We start from the raw sequence: 24850 nt of genomic DNA, 5'->3' as shown, positions 1-24850 counted from the left end.
AAAGAGAAGTGGTAGAGCGCTGGGCAGGAGATCCGAGGATTGATGGATCACTGAATCAATCGAGTAACTATATATATATATATATATATATATATATATATATATATATATATATATATATATATATATATATATATATATATATATACATTTATATACATATATATATATATATATATATATATATATATATATATATATATATATATATATATATATATATATATATTCAATTCTTTTATTTAATTTTTGGACATTAGAAACGTGTATCGTTGAAACCTAGCATTCTGTCGACTTTGTAGCTCGCAGACCTTGTATGGTACATCTATTAGTCATTATTCAATATTCAAAGGTCGTTTTCCTCTCTTATTATGGTACAGTATTATGTGCAGTATAGAGTATCACTATAATTCGCTCTCAGTTTACAGTATTGCACATTACTACACTTTGTCTACTGTGTACAGTATTGAGCACAAGTATACTGCCTTCATTGTACAGTGTTGAGCATAAGTACACTTTGACCAGAATGCTGAGCATTCCAACATTCTGTTTACAGTGTTGAACATGAGTACAATTTGTCTTCAGTGCTGAGCATTACTACACTTTACAGTATACACTGTTGAACATATGCACAGTTTGTCGGTAGTGTTAAACATCGAACATGAGCATAGAGTACAGCGCATTGTTGTTCGCCTCAGTTGTGCCTAGTTAAAGGCACAGAAGAGTATCATGAGGGGAGCCAGGATGAGGAAAGTGAGGTAGACAGGCACTCTGGGGTCGCATTTGGTATCTAGCATGTAGGAATGATCCCAGGTGTTCTCCTCAGGCACCTCCACCAGTGTCTGCTCGTTCGACCAGAAGGACAGTGGTATTAAACAGTTGGTTGTGTTGGTACACACTTGTCTGGAGTCGCTGGTGTCATACACTACTCGGTCGATCGTCAAGTTGAAGAAGAGCTGGTTGGTAGAGATCTCGTTATCGCTGGAGAAGACGAAGTAGTAGGTGCCGGTGACGGGTATATCGTAGACGACCTTGTTAGTCTCGATCCAGCGGTAATTACAGCTTCGGTAAGCCACGAGAGGAAGAGTCATGATGACACCTTCACAGCTGGCTAGGGCCTCCTCGCTGCTAGAGAACGATGACACTTCCTCTTCGTTTGAGCCATCTAGTTTCGTCGTCTGATTGAACATACCTCGCTCGAACTTTAGTCCTTCGGGAAAAAAGATCTGCCCTCCAACCATTTTTTCCACCGAGTCAGTGGGTTTTGTTGGCTTGGGTTTCATCATGTTTCTGCTGTGTTTAGAAGTGGCGATGTCTTCGCCCTCGTCAAATATTTCGAAGGCACCATCATAATCTTCAATGTTCTCCTTCACAGACCGAATGTTTCTTTTTGTTAACGTTTCCGCCTCACCTGTTTTGTTAGGGATTCTTTCTTCACTTCCTAGAGCTCCAGAGGTCTCAGTTAGTGAAAAGGGCAGTACCTCCTCTGATTTAATTCCCAAAATATATTTGATTCTCTTAGGAAGCTGCCTCTTCCCATCCCGTCCTACTAAGTGAAGAATCTGTAAGATTTCTTTCTTGCTTTTGCTCATTTTAACAGCTTGTCGAAGAAGCTTGCGCAAATTCTTACGCCTTTCTTCTGACTGATCAATAAAAATAGGCATATCTGTTTCATTAGTCTGCAGTTCGGTATCTAGAGCGCCGCCTGCCGCACGTTGGAGTTCATTTAGCACTTCCGTGAGCCCTGGATAGTGCTCACCATCTTGATTACCTAGACTCTGGTCCTCGGAGACGCCTACCAGCTGCTGGTCGTTGAGGCTTGAATGAAGCTCCGGGTCACTATCTCCTGCTGGGTCTTCCACATCCTGGATCACTACTTCTTCTTCTGAGTCTTCTTCACCGATCCAGGCGCAGCGCCGAAGGTTCTCTACGCCCCTCAAGATCATCAGCTGTGCGCCTACCGTGCTGTAGAAATAGTGTAAGTTAATAAATTAGGCTTAAGTAAAGGGATTCGGGAGTTTTGGAAGTGGAAAATACAATGCCTGCATATTGAAAGTGAGGTCGGAAGGCTGTGCAAGAATGGTTGAGGGGCTGATTACCTCATCTTCTGTACATAGTCTTACTGTCCTCAAGTTATGTCCTAGAATTTATATTGATAAAGCCACTGGATGGCGAAACGTCTACAATAAAGATACCCAGATGTTGCACATGTGTCTTAATTTCAGGTCGGAAGGCTGCAGTTTGTGAGTTACCATTAGTCCATGATGTCTGTGCTATACTGGAAATATAACTAAAGACAAGTAATGTGCAAGCAATGCATAAACAACAAAATTATATGGGTGTGTCTATAGAATTTTACGTACGTAATCAATTGTTTGACAGTAGGTCATAGCCGTAATAACCGTGATCTAAGAATAAATATAAATATACCATTAGTACAGTTCAGGGTGGTGGTGGTGACGGTGGTGCTGACAATGGTGGTGCTGAAGATGGTGAAGCATCAAGATAAAAAATGGTTTCTAAACTGCTTTAGTTTCCATTTTAGTGTGCTATGTAAAGCATTGATTGGAATAAGGATAAAAAAAAAGATAGACAAATCCAGTGTTACAAGGAACACGACTGTCATATTTCATTAGTAGTGACTATTATAACTTACATTAGCTTAGTACTGCATAAGGTAGATGACGCAATTAAAATGTGTTATGTAGATATAAGGTACAGGTCACCATCCTAACTCAAGGTAAAGATCACCCTCTGAGCTCAAGCTAAATGTCACCATGTTGTTTCTTAAATTAAAGGTCACCCCTCCTGCTCAGGGGATCTACAGAATATATATATATATATATATATATATATATATATATATATATATATATATATATATATATATATATATATATATATATATATATATATATATATACATATTCCACAGAACAAGCAAAATATTTACGAACACTAATCTCTGAGACTGAGACTAGTGTATGTGAATATTTCGCTTGTTCTGCGAAGTCTAAACATTCTAAAATCTTTCTTTGGTCGATGCATTCTGAGAATGATATGAAAAACTCCACCACCGTCCTGGCTGCTGACTGCTTTGGGATCAACACTTAGCTTGGCTGGTCGCCAAAGTACTGGACCAGAATGGACTGGTGTGTATAATACTGCGTATCTTGTTTTAAGGTTCGTAGGTTCGAGTCACCCTCGGCCTGAGATTAGTGTTTGTATACGTATGTAAATATATATATATATATATATATATATATATATATATATATATGGTGAGGGAGCAGTTGGTGGGATGATGGAGTGAAGAAGCAGTATGTGAAAGATTTTGCAATATAAAATTGATATATAAAGAGCAGATTAAATGGAGCATAAAAGAGATGCTACGAGAGTGACGAGGTATCAGCCACTCAGATGTTGTACTAGATTGTTGGTACTCTTAAACACAGTGGCTTCATCAGCCCATACAAAGGAGAATCTTGAAGATCAGGAGGAGAATGAGGTAATCAGTCCCTCAACCTTGAGTCGCATGTGTGTATAGAATACTGCCGTATTCTATTCAAGATTGATGGACTGACCACATCGACTCAAGGTTGAGGGACTGATTACCCCATTCTTCTCCTGATCTTCAAGATTCTCCTTTGTATGGACTGATGAAGCCACTGTGGGGCGAAACGTTTCCTCAAAAAAGATACCCAAGACTTGCACATGTGTCTAATTTATCAACATGTCGGTTCGCTGAACCATTCATCTACAAATTGTATCCACCTGTTGATCCTTCATCAACAGAGATTGTATCCACCTGTTGATCCTTCATCAACAGAGATTGTATCCACCTGTTGATCCTTCATCAACAGAGATTGTATCCACCTGTTGATCCTCTATCAACAGAAATTGTTCCCACCTGTTGATCCTCTATCAACAGAAATTGTTCCCACCTGTTGATCCTCTATCAACAGAAATTGTTCCCACCTGTTGATCCTCTATCAACAGAAATTGTTCCCACCTGTTGATCCTCTATCAACAGAAATTGTTCCCACCTGTTGATCCTCTATCAACAGAAATTGTTCTCACCTGTTGATCCTATTCCACTATCACCTGTTAATACTGTTCCACAACAGAGATCATACCCACCTGTTCATCCTGTTAAATCAACAGAGAAATTATACCAACGTTATTCACTAACTAGTGACAGGAAAACAATTATATGAATGGAAGTCATGTCAGTTTTTACGCGCGATGTCATGTTAACCATCCAAAACTTCTCTAGCCCGTGCACACACACACACACACACACACACACACGCAAACAAACACACACACCGGCATACACACACACGCAAGCACACACTCACACGGAAACACACACACACACACACACACACACACCTGGACACCTGGTCCAGCAAATGGCTTCTCGAATTTAATCCTGCCAAATGCAAAGTCATGAAGATAGGGGAAGGGCACAGAAGACCACAGACAGAGTATAGGTTAGGTGGCCAAAGACTGCAAACCTCACTCAAGGAGAAAGATCTTGGGGTGAGTATAACACCGAGCATGTCTCCGGAAGCACACATCAATCAGATAACTGCTGCAGCATATGGGCGCCTGGCAAACCTGAGAACAGCATTCCGATACCTTAGTAAGGAATCATTCAAGACACTGTACACCGTGTATGTCAGGCCCATACTGGAGTATGCAGCACCTGTTTGGAACCCGCACTTGATAAAGCACGTCAAGAAACTAGAGAAAGTACAAAGGTTTGCGACAAGGTTAGTTCCAGAGCTAAGGGGAATGTCCTATGAAGAAAGATTAAGGGAAATCGGCCTGACGACACTGGAGGACAGGAGGGTCAGGGGAGACATGATAACGACATATAAAATACTGCGTGGAATAGACAAGGTGGACAAAGACAGGATGTTCCAGGGAGGGGACACAGAAACAAGAGGCCACAATTGGAAGTTGAAGACACAAATGAGTCAGAGAGATAGTAGGAAGTATTTCTTCAGTCATAGAGTTGTAAGGCAGTGGAATAGCCTAGAAAATGACGTAGTGGAGGCAGGAACCATACACAGTTTTAAGACGAGGTTTGATAAAGCTCATGGAGCGGGGAGAGAGAGGGCCCAGTAGCAACCGGTGAAGAGGCGGAGCCAGGAGCTAAGACTCGACCCCTGCAACCACAAATAGGTGAGTACAAATAGGTGAGTACACACACACACACACACACACACACACACACACACAAACTGGAGGACCAAGCAGGGATAACAGGGAAGGCACTACAATGGATCAGGGAATACTTGTCAGGAAGACAGCAGCGAGTCATGGTACGTGGCGAGGTGTCAGAGTGGGCACCTGTGACCAGCGGGATCCCACTGGGGTCAGTCCTAGGACCAGTGCTGTTTCTGGTATTTGTGAACGACATGACGGAAGGAATAGACTCTGAGGTGTCCCTGTTTGCAGATGACGTGAAGTTGATGAGAAGAATTCACTCGATCGAAGACCAGGCAGAACTACAAAGGGATCTGGACAGGTTGCAGACCTGGTCCAGCAATTGGCTCCTGGAGTTCAATCCCACCAAGTGCAAAGTCATGAAGATTGGGGAAGGGCAAAGAAGACCGCAGACGGAGTACAGTCTAGGGGGCCAGAGACTACAAACCTCACTCAAGGAAAAAGATCTTGGGGTGAGTATAACACCAGGCACATCTCCTGAAGCGCACATCAACCAAATAACTGCTGCAGCATATGGGCGCCTAGCAAACCTCAAAACAGCATTCCGACATCTTAATAAGGAATCATTTAGGACCCTGTACACCGTGTACGTTAGGCCCATATTGGAGTATGCGGCACCAGTTTGGAACCCACACCTAGCCAAGCACGTAAAGAAGCTAGAGAAAGTGCAAAGGTTTGCAACAAGACTAGTCCCAGAGCTAAGAGGTATGTCCTATGAGGAGAGGTTAAGGGAAATCAACCTGACGACACTGGAGGACAGGAGAGATAGGGGGGACATGATAACGACATACAAAATACTGAGAGGAATTGACAAGGTGGACAAAGACAGGATGTTCCAGAGATTGGACACAGTAACAAGGGGACACAGTTGGAAGTTGAAGACGCAGATGAATCACAGGGATGTTAGGAAGTATTTCTTCAGCCACAGAGTAGTCAGTAAGTGGAATAGTTTGGGAAGCGATGTAGTGGAGGCAGGATCCATACATAGCTTTAAGCAGAGGTATGATAAAGCTCACGGCTCAGGGAGAGTGACCTAGTAGCGATCAGTGAAGAGGCGGGGCCAGGAGCTCGGACTCGACCCCCGCAACCTCAACTAGGTGAGTACACACACACACACACACACACACACACACACACACACACACACACACACACACACAGGTGGAGAAGCTCCTAAGTGACCTTGATACCTCAAAGGCGGTGGGACTGGACATCTCTCCATGGGTCCTTAAAGAGGGAGCAGGGACACTACGTGTGCCACTAACCAAAATCTTCGACACTTCCCTTGAAACTGGGCAACTACCTGAAGTATGGAAAAAGGCAAATGTAGTCCCCATCTTTAAGAAGGGAAACAGAAATGAAGCACTAAATTATAGACCAGTGTCACTGACATGTATAGCATGCAAAGACTTGGATAAGATTATCAGGAGGAGAGTGGTGGAGCACCTGGAGCGGAACAAGATTATAAACGACAGCCAGCACGGATTCATGGAAGGCAAATCCTGTGTCACAAACCTACTAGAGTTTTACGACAAGGTAACTGAAGTAAGAAATGAGAGGGAGGGGTGGGTTGATTGCATTTTCTTGGACTGCAAGAAGGCCTTCGACACAGTTCCTCACAAGAGATTAGTACAGAAGCTAGAGGAACAGGCACCTATAACAGGAAGGGCACTGCAATGGATCAGAAAATACCTAACAGGGAGGCAACAGCTAGTCATGGTCCGTGATGAGGTATCACAGTGGGCGCCAGTGACGAGCGGGATCCCAAAGGGGTCAGTCCTGGGACCAGTGCTATTCTTGGTATATGTGAACGACATGACATAAGAACATAAGAACGAAGGAACACTGCAGCAGGCCTACTGGCCCAGGCAGTTCCAAGTCTCCTACCGGCTTAAGCCAATGCACCCAACCTAGTCAGGTCAGGTCACATTGACTTAAGGGAGGAACACGGCAACCGACCTGGTAGCACAAGCTATCAGGTCCAACTCACACCCACCCACATCCACTCATGTATTTATCCAACCTATTTTTAAAGCTACACAACGTTCTGGCCTCTATAACTGTACTTGGGAGTTTGTTCCACTCATCCACAACTCTATTACCAAACCAATACTTTCCTATATCCTTCCTGAATCTGAATTTTTCCAACTTGAAACCATTGCTGCGAGTCCTGTCTAGGCTAGATATTTTCAGCACACTATTTACATCCCCTTTATTTATTCCTGTCTTCCATTTATACACCTCAATCATATCCCCCCTAATTCTACGTCTTTCTAGCGAGTGCAGATTCAGGGCCCTTAGTCTATCCTCATAAGGAAGGTTTCTGATACATGGGATCAACTTTGTCATCCTCCTTTGTACATTTTCCAGAGCATTTATATCCATTCTGTAATACGGTGACCAAAACTGTGTAGCATAATCTAAATGAGGCCTAACCAAGGATGTATAGAGTTGAAGAACAACCTGAGGACTCCTATTATTTATGCTTCTTGATATGAAGCCAAGGATTCTATTAGCTTTATTGCGAACACTTATGCACTGTTGTCTTGGTTTCAGATTACTGCTAACCAGAACTCCTAAATCTTTTTCGCAATCCGTAATATTAAGATCTACATTATTTAGTTTATATGTGGCATGGTTATTGTCCTGTCCAACATTTAGAACTTTGCTTTTGTCTATATTAAACTGCATCTGCCACTTCTCCGACCACTGCATCAGTCTATTCAAATCTTCCTGGAGTGCTCTAATGTCCTCGTCAGAATGAATTCGACGGCCTATTTTGGTGTCATCGGCAAACTTGCTGATGTCGCTCTTTATGCCCTCATCTATGTCGTTTATGTAGATTGTGAACAGCAGGGGGCCCAACACTGACCCCTGTGGAACACCGCTCGTGACGCTTCCCCACTCTGATTTCTCCCTGTTTGCAGATGACGTGAAGTTAATGAGGAGAATTAAATCAGACGCGGACCAGTCAGGTCTACAGAGAGACCTGGACAGGCTGGATGTGTGGTCCAGAAACTGGCTCCTAGAATTTAACCCTGCCAAATGCAAAGTCATGAAGATCGGAGGAGGGCAAAGAAGACTGCAGACAGAGTATAGGTGGCCAAAGGCTGCAAACCTCACTCAAGGAGAAAGACCTAGGAGTGAGTATAATACCGAGTACATCGCCAGAAGCGCACATTAACCAGATAACTGCTGAGGCATATGGGCGCTTGGCAAACCTGAGAATAGCGTTCCGGTACCTCAGTAAGGAATCGTTCAAGACTTTATACGCTGTGTACGTCAGGCCCATACTGGAGTACGCAGCACCAGTTTGGAACCCACACCTGGTCAAACACGTCAAGAAATTAGAGAAAGTTCAAAGGTTTGCAACAAGGCTAGTTCCAGAGCTAAGGGGAATGTCCTATGAAGAAAGGTTAAGGGAAATCGGTCTGACAACACTGGAGGACAGGAGGGTCAGGGGAGACATGATAACGACATACAAAATACTGCGTGGAATAGACAAGGTGGACAGAGACAGGATGTTCCAGAGATGGGACACAGAAACAAGGGGTCACAATTGGAAGCTGAAGACTCAGATGAGTCAAAGGGATGTTAGGAAGTATTTCTTCAGTCATAGAGTAGTTAGGAAGTGGAATAGTCTGGCAAGCGATGTAGTGGAGGCAGGAACTATACATAGCTTTAAGACGAGGTATGATAAAGCTCATGGAGCAGGGGGAGAGAGGACCTAGTAGCGGTCGGTGAAGAGGCGGGGCCAGGAGCTGAGTCTCGACCCCTGCAACCACAATTAGGTGAGTACACACACACACATACACACACACACACACACACACACACACACACACACACACACACACACACACACACACACACACACACACACACACACACACACACACACACACACACGCACACGCACACGCGCGCGCGCGACTGGAGAAAGAGGGGGGGACATGATAACAATATTTAAAATACTGAGAGGAACTGACAAGGTGGACAGAGACAGGATGTTCCAGGGATGGGACACAGCAACAAGGGGTCACAATTCGAAGTTGAAAACCCAGATGAGTCATAGGGATGTTAGGAGGTATTTCTTTAGCCTCAGAGTTGTCAGGAAGTGGAATTATCTGGAGAGTGAAGTAGTGGAGGCACGTTCCATTCATAGCTTTAAGAAGAGGTATGATAAAGCTCATGAAGCAGGGAGAGAGTGACTTAGTATGATCATATGATCTACAGTAAGTCAATGGCAACGGAACAGTTACCAGAGATCTGGGAGACAGCAAATGTATTCCCTATATTTAAGAAAGGAGACAGACAGGAGGCGTTAAACTACAGACCAATTTCTCTGACATTCATTCCTCGCAAGGTAATGGAGAAAATTATCAGGGAAAGAGTGGTAGCACACTCGGAGAGAAGTGGTTTCATAAACAATAACCAGCATGGGTTTAATGTTGGTCCATCTTGGAGTCTGCAGCACCAGTATGGAACCAGCACATGAAAAAACTTGTTAAAAAGCTGTGGAACGTGCAGCAGTATGCAATAAGGCTTGCCACTGTGCTAAGGGGTCTGACCTACTAGGAGAGGATAACAGAATTGGACCTAACAACATTGGAGGACAGAACATGATAACAACATACAAATTCTTAGGGGAAGTTAATAAGGTAGAGAGGAATAGGCTGTTTGAGAAGCGAGAATCGGGAACTCGGGAACACTGCTGGAAGTTAAAAGTCACAGAGCCACAGGGATGTTAAGATGTATTTCTTCAGTCTCAGAGTGGTCGAGAAGTGGAATGATCTTGGTGAGGAAGTGGTGGAGGCTGGCACTGTACAGTTTTTAGAGCAGCTACGATAGTGCCTACAAGGCTAAGAGGGAGTGAATCCGAAGAGTGGCAAGTTAAAGAAGCGGGGCCAAGATCTGAGAATCGACCCCTGCAACCACAAATAGGTAAGTACACACGCATACACACGCACTCTCAGTATGGTTTAAAAGTAGAATGCTTTGAACGTGGAAGTGTTGTAAGGTTTGGGGTTCACAACGTACTGGTGCTGTTGGAGTAACGCACAGCTGCTCTGTACGGTGTTTGTTGGCAGAAATGGGTCATGTCTCATGATGTCTGCCAGGGTATTCTAGCTTATTCCTCCAGTCTGACTCATCTCGGCTGGGCTTTGCTCCGCGGGCAAGCCGGGAAGGGGGGGGGGAGGGGTTGAAATAGAGGTCAGCGTCAGTGACCTTCTAATGTGACTCAAGCTAACCATCTAAGCCTACAACGAGCTCGACTTACGTGCGTTATTTACTATTGACAAGTGGTACAGGCAAACTCATTACACATATGGAGAAATTTTCTCCAGGAGGGGGGTATCAGCCCCCTTCAGCCCCTTCAGCCCCTTTCAGCCCTGAGGGGCCCAGCCCTCTCAGAAGGGGCAAATATCTTGTTTACTGCTACAGCGAGTAATTGATCCCAGAAGCAGTACCAGTATGCAACATGTGGTCAAGTGACCGCCGCTCCGTGCGGTCCAGTGTTGCAGAGTGTATTTTAATAAGAGACAGTACATCTCTTACCTTAGCAGGACAATTAAGGAAAATCCTGCTCCCACTTTATTACCATAGTAAAGATAATGGACATTGTTGTCTATGCTTAAGACAGCAAGATTTAAACATTCTGCTTTGCCTCATGGAGGAAGTGGCAAGGAAGCAAAGGTACTATGTCAGCTTTTCCTTTGTACTGGGGGCAGTAACGGCGTGGGGCGCTGTGGCGTCTTCAGATTACTTTTGACTCTACTGAGAGTGACACTGACGCCAGGATAACCAACAAAGAACGATATGTGCGTTAGTGTGAACAAAGTGTCTCACAAAACACAATAAACACTTACAGAGAAGTGTGATCAGCTTCTTTAGTGATAAGATTGTGAACAATAAAGACAAATCTTGTGGAACATAGTGTACCAGTGTGCATATTCCTAGACTGTGGAAGATGTGGACATCCAAGGACACTTCAGCTTCTATCAAGTCACCGATACCTGTCGAAGGTGTGAAGAACACCATAGCTCACGCTACAAGAGCAAGGTAGGTTACGAGTTTCTTGTATGGGGGACTGCGCAGTTCTTGAGTCGCAAGGAGTTTGTAATCAACCTATAGTCGGCAGTTATGTGCGGACTTTTGAGTCCAAACAAGTAAGTTTGTCAGCCATCAGTGAATGAAATATGCTGACATAACACCCCATAGGGGTAATTTATTGTTTACATAATATGATCTATTCCAGCCCGTTGAGAGATGATCATGACAACAATTCAAGACCTCGTCTGCAGGGGCGGCTGTGTAGACGATTTGCTGTCTTTTATCAGCTAAGTGTTCCCTATATTCAGTATTATAAATTATATCTTAGTTGGTAAAGCCATTTCTCAACAACACAGCTTCAAGAGTAAATATGATAGGGCCCATAGGCCAGAAATCAATGATATTAAAGAATTCGAGGAGGTAGGGCCAGGAGCTGATTCTCAGATCCTGCAGAGACGACATGGTGAGTACCTGGCACACGCGGAAATTGTGACCTTGGATCCTTTAAGGAGATGGAAACCCCAGTACTCTTTGATGTCATCCTGTAGGAGAGTGGAGTGCAGCATGCAGTGGGTGGAACGGTTAACTGAGGTACTCGGAACTCGAGGGCTGACGTAGGCATTGTAGCTGCCGTTCATGCGTGTAGTCTGAGCCTGTAGAGAAAGAACATAAGATTAATTCTCTCTCTGTCTCTCTGTCTCTCTGTCTCTGCCTCTGTCTGTCTGTCTGTCTGTCTGTCTCTCTCTCTCTCTCTCTCTCTCTCTCTCTCTCTCTCTCTCTCTCTCTCTCTCTCTCTCTCTCTCTCTCTCTCTCTCTCTCTCTCTCTCTCTCTCTCTCTCTCTCTTACCCCTTCCCTCTCCCCCCACCTCTTCACTGAATTGCATACTCACAAACTTTAATATTTAAGAAGCCGATACAAAGGCATTGTAGCAAACAAGAGTAGCTGTACATAGCCCCAACGACGTACTCCCTACAATATAACTTTAGCAATAAATAAACACTAGCAACTACCGTCGCAGGTCCATTATCTGTAAGCCTAGCTCATCAAGCACTAACCTTCCGGGACCACATGACCATTTACTTAACACTTGGGTACTACTGTCACCACTCGCATTCTGTGCCTTAATAACAGCCCATTCACTTAACCACAGACATCATGGCACTGTAAAAACAGTCAATGTATTTATATTTCTATATGTATGCTATGCAGGCGCCTGCACATAAATACTAACGCTTGAGATAATTATATACTGTAGGAGGAAAGGGAAAAACATATTTTTCGTGTCAAATTGCTTCAAAACCACACAAATCATCAGTTATATATAGGGGCATGGATATTACATAAGGGCAAATCACTCTAGAATATACAACACAAAATGAGGTTACTTTTACGTTGTTCCTGGCGAGAATCAACCTAGGAGACTGAGTAAGAGACAGACTCGGAAAGTCTGAGCTAATGTGTGAGATTGTGAGTTAGAATGAGAAAGAAAACTTGTCTGCACTGCTTTACATAACCCCTCATCTCGTGTAGCATTAAGACTAACGGAAAAACGTACCCACATCACCCACTTCATGTTGTTAATTGCTTCATAACTAAAATGTTCAAATTTCATTGTTTAAATTACTGAATCTATCGTTGCTTAGTTAATCTTAAGTTAATTTTAAGCCTGCCCATAATGCTCTGCATACAAGGGGCTTTTGGCATGTACACCCAACTACTATAATTCTTTATACAACTATGTATCATGTCCAAATAAAAATTATTATTATTATTATTATTACTATTTTTTTTTTTCAACAAGTCGGCCGTCTCCCACCGAGGCAGGGTGACCAAAAAAAAGAAAGTCCCCAAAAAGAAAATACTTTCATCATCATTCAACACTTTCACCACACTCACACATTATCACTGTTTTTGCAGAGGTGCTCAGAATACAAAAGTCTAGAAGCATACACATATAAAGATACACATTATTATTACTATTATTATTATTATTATTATTATTATTATTATTATTATTATCATCATCATCATCATCATCATCACAACCCCACCTACCTGGCACCAGACGCCGGAGACGTGTCTACTAAGGAGACGCTGGTCAGTGGGCATCATAGGGTAGTGCCCGGGTGGGTAGAGTACTAGGCGGACATAGAGAGGGATGGTGATGAGTATCGTGGGCAGCAGCACAGCGCACATACACAGTCTCACAACTCTTCGTGGACCCTGCAGCAGTTTCTGGTTGTCTGGGCATGGCGAAAATGAAAAGTTTTATCAGTGAACTGCCTTCATACTGGTGAAGGGCTCTTGATCCAAATAATTGGAGTTTCTCTCCCTTTCCTCAGATCAAACCTGATTATCACTCATTTACTAGGGTGCTTATAGGGCCCTCTGGGTTCTTTTGACCTCGAAAATTTTACATTTTTGTGCTCTAACAAACAAAACAACCAAATTTTATTTCTTTGTGCAGTTTAAAAATGTAGTTTACATGTAAAATATTATTTAGCACAAAAGAAAGCCACTAGCATGCATATGCATTTCGAGCAGAGTAATTCTAGTGCTTACACACGACTACTTAAGACTAGATATATAGGTATTTAGTGGTACAGTTTTAGTATGCGTTATTACAAATAAAAAAAGAGGTAGTAACAATAGTAAAAATTTTTGTGTTAATACTTCAAACTGATTCAGTGATCTTGGGCTAATTGGAATTTCTTAAGTAGTTTCTAACTGGCTCTTTCAAAACTGATGGTAGTTAACAAAAACGACTACTGCTTCCCCCGCCCCAACTTCATTCTCTTCCGGCTTTTTTTTTTCTCGCTCATAATGTTGAGTGATCTACCAGGTCATAATGCTGAGTGATCTACCAGGTCATAATGCTGAGTGATCTACCAGGTCATAATGCTGAGTGATCTACCAGGTCATAATGCTGAGTGATCTACCAGGTCATAATGTTGAGTGATCTACCAGGTCATAATGCTGAGTGATCTTCCAGGTCTTACTGCTGAGTGATCTACCAGGTCATAATGTTGAGTGATCTACCAGGTCATAATGCTGAGTGATCTACCAGGTCATAATGCTGAGTGATCTACCAGGTCATAATGCTGAGTGATCTACCAGGTCATAATGCTGAGTGATTTACCAGGTCATAATGCTGAGTGATCTACCAGGTCATAATGCTGAGTGATCTACCAGGTCATAATGCTGAGTGATCTACCAGGTCATAATGCTGAGTGTTCTTCCAGGTCATAATGCTGAGTGATCTACCAGGTCATAATGCTGAGTGATCTACCAGGTCATAATGCTGAGTGATCTACCAGGTCATAATGCTGAGTGATCTACCAGATCATAATGTTGAGTGATCTACCAGGTCTTACTGCTGAGTGATCTACCAGGTCATAATGCTGAGTGATCTACCAGGTCTTACTGCTGAGTGATCTACCAGGTCATAATGCTGAGTGATCTACCAGGTCATAATGCTGAGTGATCTACCAGGTCATAATGCTGAGTCATCTACCAGGTCATAATGCTGAGTGATCTACCAGGTCATAATGCTGAGTGATCTACCAGGTCTTACTGCTGAGTGATCTACCAGGTCATAATGCTGAGTGATCTACCGGGTCATAATGCTGAGTGATCTACCAGGTCATAATGCTGAGTGATCTACCAGGTCATAATGTTGAGTGATCTACCAGGTCATAATGTTGAGTGATCTACCAGGTCAATGTTGAGTGATCTACCAGGTCATAATGTTGAGTGATCTACCAGGTCATAATGCTGAGTGATCTATCAGGTCTTACTGCTGAGTGATCTACCAGGTCATAATGCTGAGTGATCTACCGGGTCATAATGCTGAGTGATCTACCAGGCCATAATGTTGAGTGATCTACCAGGTCATAATGCTGAGTGATCTATCAGGTCATAATGCTGACTGATCTACCAGGTCTTACTGCTGAGCGATCTACCAGGTCATAATGCTGAATGATCTACCGGGTCATAATGCTGAGTGATCTACCAGGTAATAATGCTGAGTGGTCTACCAGGTCATAATGCTGAGTGATCTACCAGGTCATAATGCTGAGTGATCTACCAGGTCATAATGCTGAGTGATCTACCAGGTCATAATGCTGAGTGATCTACCAGGTCATAATGCTGAGTGATCTACCAGGTCTTACTGCTGAGTGATCTACCGGGTCATAATGCTGAGTGATCTACCAGGTCATAATGCTGAGTGATCTACCAGGTCATAATGCTGAGTGATCTACCAGGTCATAATGCTGAGTGATTTACCAGGTCATAATGCTGAGTGATCTACCAGGTCATAATGCTGAGTGATCTACCAGGTCATAATGCTGAGTGATCTACCAGGTCATAATGCTGAGTGTTCTTCCAGGTCATAATGCTGAGTGATCTACCAGGTCATAATGCTGAGTGATCTACCAGGTCATAATGCTGAGTGATCTACCAGGTCACAATGCTGAGTGATCTACCAGATCATAATGTTGAGTGATCTACCAGGTCTTACTGCTGAGTGATCTACCAGGTCATAATGCTGAGTGATCTACCAGGTCTTACTGCTGAGTGATCTACCAGGTCATAATGCTGAGTGATCTACCAGGTCATAATGCTGAGTGATCTACCAGGTCATAATGCTGAGTCATCTACCAGGTCATAATGCTGAGTGATCTACCAGGTCATAATGCTGAGTGATCTACCAGGTCTTACTGCTGAGTGATCTACCAGGTCATAATGCTGAGTGATCTACCGGGTCATAATGCTGAGTGATCTACCAGGTCATAATGCTGAGTGATCTACCAGGTCATAATGTTGAGTGATCTACCAGGTCATAATGTTGAGTGATCTACCAGGTCAATGTTGAGTGATCTACCAGGTCATAATGTTGAGTGATCTACCAGGTCATAATGCTGAGTGATCTATCAGGTCTTACTGCTGAGTGATCTACCAGGTCATAATGCTGAGTGATCTACCGGGTCATAATGCTGAGTGATCTACCAGGCCATAATGTTGAGTGATCTACCAGGTCATAATGCTGAGTGATCTATCAGGTCATAATGCTGACTGATCTACCAGGTCTTACTGCTGAGCGATCTACCAGGTCATAATGCTGAATGATCTACCGGGTCATAATGCTGAGTGATCTACCAGGTAATAATGCTGAGTGGTCTACCAGGTCATAATGCTGAGTGATCTACCAGGTCATAATGCTGAGTGATCTACCAGGTCATAATGCTGAGTGATCTACCAGGTCATAATGGTGAGTGATCTACCAGGTCATAATGCTGAGTGATCTACCAGGTCTTACTGCTGAGTGATCTACCGGGTCATAATGCTGAGTGATCTACCAGGTCATAATGCTGAGTGATCTACCAGGTCATAATGCTGAGTGATCTACCAGGTCTTACTGCTGAGTGATCTACCGGGTCATAATGCTGAGTGATCTACCAGGTCATAATGCTGAGTGATCTACCAGGTCATAATGCTGAGTGATCTACCAGGTCTTACTGCTGAGTGATCTACCGGGTCATAATGCTGAGTGATCTACCAGGTCATAATGCTGAGTGATCTACCAGGTCATAATGCTGAGTGATCTACCAGGTCATAATGCTGAGTGATCTACCAGGTCATAATGCTGAGTGATCTACCAGGTCTTACTGCTGAGTGATCTACCGGGTCATAATGCTGAGTGATCTACCAGGTCATAATGCTAAGTGATCTTCCAGGTCTTACTGCTGAGTGATCTACCGGGTCATAATGCTGAGTGATCTACCAGGTCATAATGCTGAGTGGTCTACCAGGTCATAATGCTGAGTGATCTACCAGGTCATAATGCTGAGTGATCTACCAGGTCTTACTGCTGAGTGATCTACCAGGTCATAATGCTGAGTGATCTACCAGGTCATAATGCTGAGTGATCTACCAGGTCATAATGCTGAGTGATCTACCAGGTCTTACTGCTGAGTGATCTACCGGGTCATAATGCTGAGTGATCTACCAGGTCATAATGCTGAGTGATCTACCAGGTCATAATGCTGAGTGATCTACCAGGTCTTACTGCTGAGTGATCTACCGGGTCATAATGCTGAGTGATCTACCAGGTCATAATGCTGAGTGATCTACCAGGTCATAATGCTGAGTGATCTACCAGGTCTTACTGCTGAGTGATCTACCGGGTCATAATGCTGAGTGATCTACCAGGTCATAATGCTGAGTGATCTACCAGGTCATAATGCTGAGTGATCTACCAGGTCATAATGCTGAGTGATCTACCAGGTCATAATGCTGAGTGATCTACCAGGTCTTACTGCTGAGTGATCTACCAGGTCATAATGCTGAGTGATCTACCAGGTCTTACTGCTGAGTGATCTACCAGGTCATAATGCTGAGTGATCTACCAGGTCATAATGCTGAGTGATCTACCAGGTCTTACTGCTGAGTGATCTACCGGGTCATAATGCTGAGTGATCTACCAGGTCATAATGCTGAGTGATCTACCAGGTCATAATGCTGAGTGATCTACCAGGTCATAATGCTGAGTGATCTACCAGGTCATAATGCTGAGTGATCTACCAGGTCTTACTGCTGAGTGATCTACCAGGTCATAATGCTGAGTGATCTACCAGGTCATAATGCTAAGTGATCTTCCAGGTCTTACTGCTGAGTGATCTACCGGGTCATAATGCTGAGTGATCTACCAGGTCATAATGCTGAGTGGTCTACCAGGTCATAATGCTGAGTGATCTACCAGGTCATAATGCTGAGTGATCTACCGGGTCATAATGCTGAGTGATCTACCAGGTCATAATGCTGAGTGATCTACCAGACCTTACTGCTGAGTGATCTACCAGGTCATGATGCTGAGTGATCTACCAGGTCATAATGCTGAGTGATCTACCAGGTCATAATGCTGAGTGATCTACCAGGTCATAATGCTGAGTGATCTACCAGGTCATAATGCTGAGTGATCTACCAGGTCTTACTGCTGAGTGATCTACCGGGTCATAATGCTGAGTGATCTACCAGGTCATAATGCTAAGTGATCTTCCAGGTCTTACTGCTGAGTGATCTACCGGCTCATAGTGCTGAGTGATCTACCAGGTCATAATGCTGAGTGGTCTACCAGGTCATAATGCTGAGTGATCTACCAGGTCATAATGCTGAGTGATCTACCAGGTCTTACTGCTGAGTGATCTACCAGGTCATAATGCTGAGTGATCTACCAGGTCATAATGCTGAGTGATCTACCAGGTCATAATGCTGAGTGATCTACCAGGTCTTACTGCTGAGTGATCTACCGGGTCATAATGCTGAGTGATCTACCAGGTCATAATGCTGAGTGATCTACCAGGTCATAATGCTGAGTGATCTACCAGGTCTTACTGCTGAGTGATCTACCGGGTCATAATGCTGAGTGATCTACCAGGTCATAATGCTGAGTGATCTACCAGGTCATAATGCTGAGTGATCTACCAGGTCTTACTGCTGAGTGATCTACCGGGTCATAATGCTGAGTGATCTACCAGGTCATAATGCTGAGTGATCTACCAGGTCATAATGCTGAGTGATCTACCAGGTCATAATGCTGAGTGATCTACCAGGTCATAATGCTGAGTGATCTACCAGGTCTTACTGCTGAGTGATCTACCAGGTCATAATGCTGAGTGATCTACCAGGTCTTACTGCTGAGTGATCTACCAGGTCATAATGCTGAGTGATCTACCAGGTCATAATGCTGAGTGATCTACCAGGTCTTACTGCTGAGTGATCTACCGGGTCATAATGCTGAGTGATCTACCAGGTCATAATGCTGAGTGATCTACCAGGTCATAATGCTGAGTGATCTACCAGGTCATAATGCTGAGTGATCTACCAGGTCATAATGCTGAGTGATCTACCAGGTCTTACTGCTGAGTGATCTACCAGGTCATAATGCTGAGTGATCTACCAGGTCATAATGCTAAGTGATCTTCCAGGTCTTACTGCTGAGTGATCTACCGGGTCATAATGCTGAGTGATCTACCAGGTCATAATGCTGAGTGGTCTACCAGGTCATAATGCTGAGTGATCTACCAGGTCATAATGCTGAGTGATCTACCGGGTCATAATGCTGAGTGATCTACCAGGTCATAATGCTGAGTGATCTACCAGACCTTACTGCTGAGTGATCTACCAGGTCATGATGCTGAGTGATCTACCAGGTCATAATGCTGAGTGATCTACCAGGTCTTACTGCTGAGTGATCTACCAGGTCATAATGCTGAGTGATCTACCAGGTCATAATGCTGAGTGAAATACCAGGTCATAATGCTGAGTGATACCAGGTCATAATGCTGAGTGATCTACCAGGTCATAATGCTGAGTGATCTACCAGGTCATAATGCTGAGTGATCTACCGGGTCATAATGCTGAGTGATCTACCAGGTCATAATGCTGAGTGATCTACCAGATCATAATGCTGAGTGATCTACCAGGTCATAATGTTGAGTGATCTACCAGGTCATAGTGTTGGGTGACCTCCCAGGTCATAATGCTGAGTGATCTACCAGGTCATAATGTTGAGTGATCTTCCAGGTCATAATGCTGAGTGATCTACCAGGTCATAATGCTGAGTGATCTACCAGGTCATAATGCTGAGTGATCTACCAGGTCATAATTTTGAGTGATCTACCAGGTCATAATGCTGAGTGATCTACCATGTCATAATGCTGAGTGATCTACCAGGTCATAATGCTGAGTGATCTACCAGGTCATAATGTTGAGTGATCTACCAGGTCATAATGCTGAGTGATCTACCAGGTCATAATGCTGAGTGATCTACCAGGTCATAATGCTATGTGATCTTCCAGGTCTTACTGCTGAGTGATCTACCGGGTCATAATGCTGAGTGATCTACCAGGTCATAATGCTGAGTGGTCTACCAGGTCATAATGCTGAGTGATCTACCAGGTCATAATGCTGAGTGATCTACCAGGTCATAATGCTGAGTGATCTACCAGGTCATAATGCTAAGTGATCTTCCAGGTCTTACTGCTGAGTGATCTACCGGGTCATAATGCTGAGTGATCTACCAGGTCATAATGCTGAGTGGTCTACCAGGTTATAATGCTGAGTGATCTACCAGGTCATAATGCTGAGTGATCTACCAGGTCATAATGCTGAGTGATCTACCAGGTCATAATGCTGAGTGATCTACCAGGTCATAATGTTGAGTGATCTACCAGGTCATAATGCTGAGTGATCTACCAGGTCATAATGCTGAGTGATCTACCAGGTCATAATGCTGAGTCATCTACCAGGTCATAATGCTGAGTGATCTACCAGGTCATAATGCTGAGTGATCTACCAGGTCTTACTGCTGAGTGATCTACCAGGTCATAATGCTGAGTGATCTACCGGGTCATAATGCTGAGTGATCTACCAGGTCATAATGCTGAGTGATCTACCAGGTCATAATGTTGAGTGATCTACCAGGTCATAATGTTGAGTGATCTACCAGGTCAATGTTGAGTGATCTACCAGGTCATAATGTTGAGTGATCTACCAGGTCATAATGCTGAGTGATCTATCAGGTCTTACTGCTGAGTGATCTACCAGGTCATAATGCTGAGTGATCTACCGGGTCATAATGCTGAGTGATCTACCAGGCCATAATGTTGAGTGATCTACCAGGTCATAATGCTGAGTGATCTATCAGGTCATAATGCTGACTGATCTACCAGGTCTTACTGCTGAGCGATCTACCAGGTCATAATGCTGAATGATCTACCGGGTCATAATGCTGAGTGATCTACCAGGTAATAATGCTGAGTGGTCTACCAGGTCATAATGCTGAGTGATCTACCAGGTCATAATGCTGAGTGATCTACCAGGTCATAATGCTGAGTGATCTACCAGGTCATAATGCTGAGTGATCTACCAGGTCATAATGCTGAGTGATCTACCAGGTCTTACTGCTGAGTGATCTACCGGGTCATAATGCTGAGTGATCTACCAGGTCATAATGCTGAGTGATCTACCAGGTCATAATGCTGAGTGATCTACCAGGTCTTACTGCTGAGTGATCTACCGGGTCATAATGCTGAGTGATCTACCAGGTCATAATGCTGAGTGATCTACCAGGTCATAATGCTGAGTGATCTACCAGGTCTTACTGCTGAGTGATCTACCGGGTCATAATGCTGAGTGATCTACCAGGTCATAATGCTGAGTGATCTACCAGGTCATAATGCTGAGTGATCTACCAGGTCATAATGCTGAGTGATCTACCAGGTCATAATGCTGAGTGATCTACCAGGTCTTACTGCTGAGTGATCTACCGGGTCATAATGCTGAGTGATCTACCAGGTCATAATGCTAAGTGATCTTCCAGGTCTTACTGCTGAGTGATCTACCGGGTCATAATGCTGAGTGATGTACCAGGTCATAATGCTGAGTGGTCTACCAGGTCATAATGCTGAGTGATCTACCAGGTCATAATGCTGAGTGATCTACCAGGTCTTACTGCTGAGTGATCTACCAGGTCATAATGCTGAGTGATCTACCAGGTCATAATGCTGAGTGATCTACCAGGTCATAATGCTGAGTGATCTACCAGGTCTTACTGCTGAGTGATCTACCGGGTCATAATGCTGAGTGATCTACCAGGTCATAATGCTGAGTGATCTACCAGGTCATAATGCTGAGTGATCTACCAGGTCTTACTGCTGAGTGATCTACCGGGTCATAATGCTGAGTGATCTACCAGGTCATAATGCTGAGTGATCTACCAGGTCATAATGCTGAGTGATCTACCAGGTCTTACTGCTGAGTGATCTACCGGGTCATAATGCTGAGTGATCTACCAGGTCATAATGCTGAGTGATCTACCAGGTCATAATGCTGAGTGATCTACCAGGTCATAATGCTGAGTGATCTACCAGGTCATAATGCTGAGTGATCTACCAGGTCTTACTGCTGAGTGATCTACCAGGTCATAATGCTGAGTGATCTACCAGGTCTTACTGCTGAGTGATCTACCAGGTCATAATGCTGAGTGATCTACCAGGTCATAATGCTGAGTGATCTACCAGGTCTTACTGCTGAGTGATCTACCGGGTCATAATGCTGAGTGATCTACCAGGTCATAATGCTGAGTGATCTACCAGGTCATAATGCTGAGTGATCTACCAGGTCATAATGCTGAGTGATCTACCAGGTCATAATGCTGAGTGATCTACCAGGTCTTACTGCTGAGTGATCTACCAGGTCATAATGCTGAGTGATCTACCAGGTCATAATGCTAAGTGATCTTCCAGGTCTTACTGCTGAGTGATCTACCGGGTCATAATGCTGAGTGATCTACCAGGTCATAATGCTGAGTGGTCTACCAGGTCATAATGCTGAGTGATCTACCAGGTCATAATGCTGAGTGATCTACCGGGTCATAATGCTGAGTGATCTACCAGGTCATAATGCTGAGTGATCTACCAGACCTTACTGCTGAGTGATCTACCAGGTCATGATGCTGAGTGATCTACCAGGTCATAATGCTGAGTGATCTACCAGGTCATAATGCTGAGTGATCTACCAGGTCATAATGCTGAGTGATCTACCAGGTCATAATGCTGAGTGATCTACCAGGTCTTACTGCTGAGTGATCTACCGGGTCATAATGCTGAGTGATCTACCAGGTCATAATGCTAAGTGATCTTCCAGGTCTTACTGCTGAGTGATCTACCGGGTCATAGTGCTGAGTGATCTACCAGGTCATAATGCTGAGTGGTCTACCAGGTCATAATGCTGAGTGATCTACCAGGTCATAATGCTGAGTGATCTACCAGGTCTTACTGCTGAGTGATCTACCAGGTCATAATGCTGAGTGATCTACCAGGTCATAATGCTGAGTGATCTACCAGGTCATAATGCTGAGTGATCTACCAGGTCTTACTGCTGAGTGATCTACCGGGTCATAATGCTGAGTGATCTACCAGGTCATAATGCTGAGTGATCTACCAGGTCATAATGCTGAGTGATCTACCAGGTCTTACTGCTGAGTGATCTACCGGGTCATAATGCTGAGTGATCTACCAGGTCATAATGCTGAGTGATCTACCAGGTCATAATGCTGAGTGATCTACCAGGTCTTACTGCTGAGTGATCTACCGGGTCATAATGCTGAGTGATCTACCAGGTCATAATGCTGAGTGATCTACCAGGTCATAATGCTGAGTGATCTACCAGGTCATAATGCTGAGTGATCTACCAGGTCATAATGCTGAGTGATCTACCAGGTCTTACTGCTGAGTGATCTACCAGGTCATAATGCTGAGTGATCTACCAGGTCTTACTGCTGAGTGATCTACCAGGTCATAATGCTGAGTGATCTACCAGGTCATAATGCTGAGTGATCTACCAGGTCTTACTGCTGAGTGATCTACCGGGTCATAATGCTGAGTGATCTACCAGGTCATAATGCTGAGTGATCTACCAGGTCATAATGCTGAGTGATCTACCAGGTCATAATGCTGAGTGATCTACCAGGTCATAATGCTGAGTGATCTACCAGGTCTTACTGCTGAGTGATCTACCAGGTCATAATGCTGAGTGATCTACCAGGTCATAATGCTAAGTGATCTTCCAGGTCTTACTGCTGAGTGATCTACCGGGTCATAATGCTGAGTGATCTACCAGGTCATAATGCTGAGTGGTCTACCAGGTCATAATGCTGAGTGATCTACCAGGTCATAATGCTGAGTGATCTACCGGGTCATAATGCTGAGTGATCTACCAGGTCATAATGCTGAGTGATCTACCAGACCTTACTGCTGAGTGATCTACCAGGTCATGATGCTGAGTGATCTACCAGGTCATAATGCTGAGTGATCTACCAGGTCTTACTGCTGAGTGATCTACCAGGTCATAATGCTGAGTGATCTACCAGGTCATAATGCTGAGTGAAATACCAGGTCATAATGCTGAGTGATACCAGGTCATAATGCTGAGTGATCTACCAGGTCATAATGCTGAGTGATCTACCAGGTCATAATGCTGAGTGATCTACCGGGTCATAATGCTGAGTGATCTACCAGGTCATAATGCTGAGTGATCTACCAGATCATAATGCTGAGTGATCTACCAGGTCATAATGTTGAGTGATCTACCAGGTCATAGTGTTGGGTGACCTCCCAGGTCATAATGCTGAGTGATCTACCAGGTCATAATGTTGAGTGATCTTCCAGGTCATAATGCTGAGTGATCTACCAGGTCATAATGCTGAGTGATCTACCAGGTCATAATGCTGAGTGATCTACCAGGTCATAATTTTGAGTGATCTACCAGGTCATAATGCTGAGTGATCTACCATGTCATAATGCTGAGTGATCTACCAGGTCATAATGCTGAGTGATCTACCAGGTCATAATGTTGAGTGATCTACCAGGTCATAATGCTGAGTGATCTACCAGGTCATAATGCTGAGTGATCTACCAGGTCATAATGCTATGTGATCTTCCAGGTCTTACTGCTGAGTGATCTACCGGGTCATAATGCTGAGTGATCTACCAG

The 24850-nt window shown here is 43.9% G+C and overlaps 1 protein-coding gene across 2 annotated transcripts in view; it reads right to left on the bottom strand.

Annotated features, from left to right (window-relative positions):
- Nucleotides 1-217: 217 nt before the first annotated feature.
- LOC128688858 (uncharacterized) overlaps nucleotides 218-24850 on the bottom strand; it is a 43385-nt gene continuing 18752 nt past the window's right edge. Inside the window, exons 2-4 of one of the 2 annotated variants that reach the window (XM_053776866.2) lie at nucleotides 13349-13536; nucleotides 11764-11945; nucleotides 218-1965 (exon numbers count right to left, since the gene is read on the bottom strand). In XM_053776866.2, coding sequence (XP_053632841.2) covers nucleotides 705-1965; nucleotides 11764-11945; nucleotides 13349-13536 — 1631 coding nt within the window. In that variant the 3' untranslated portion in view covers nucleotides 218-704. The remainder of the gene's footprint in view (nucleotides 1966-11763; nucleotides 11946-13348; nucleotides 13537-24850) is intronic. The other variant, XM_053776865.2, reaches the window with a different exon arrangement.

The sequence above is a fragment of the Cherax quadricarinatus genome, chromosome 16 (assembly GCF_038502225.1).
Source record: "Cherax quadricarinatus isolate ZL_2023a chromosome 16, ASM3850222v1, whole genome shotgun sequence".
Taxonomy (NCBI): Eukaryota; Metazoa; Arthropoda; class Malacostraca; order Decapoda; family Parastacidae; genus Cherax; species Cherax quadricarinatus.
Note: the sequence above shows the minus strand (reverse complement) of the source record. Positions and strands in the feature narration are given on the sequence as shown.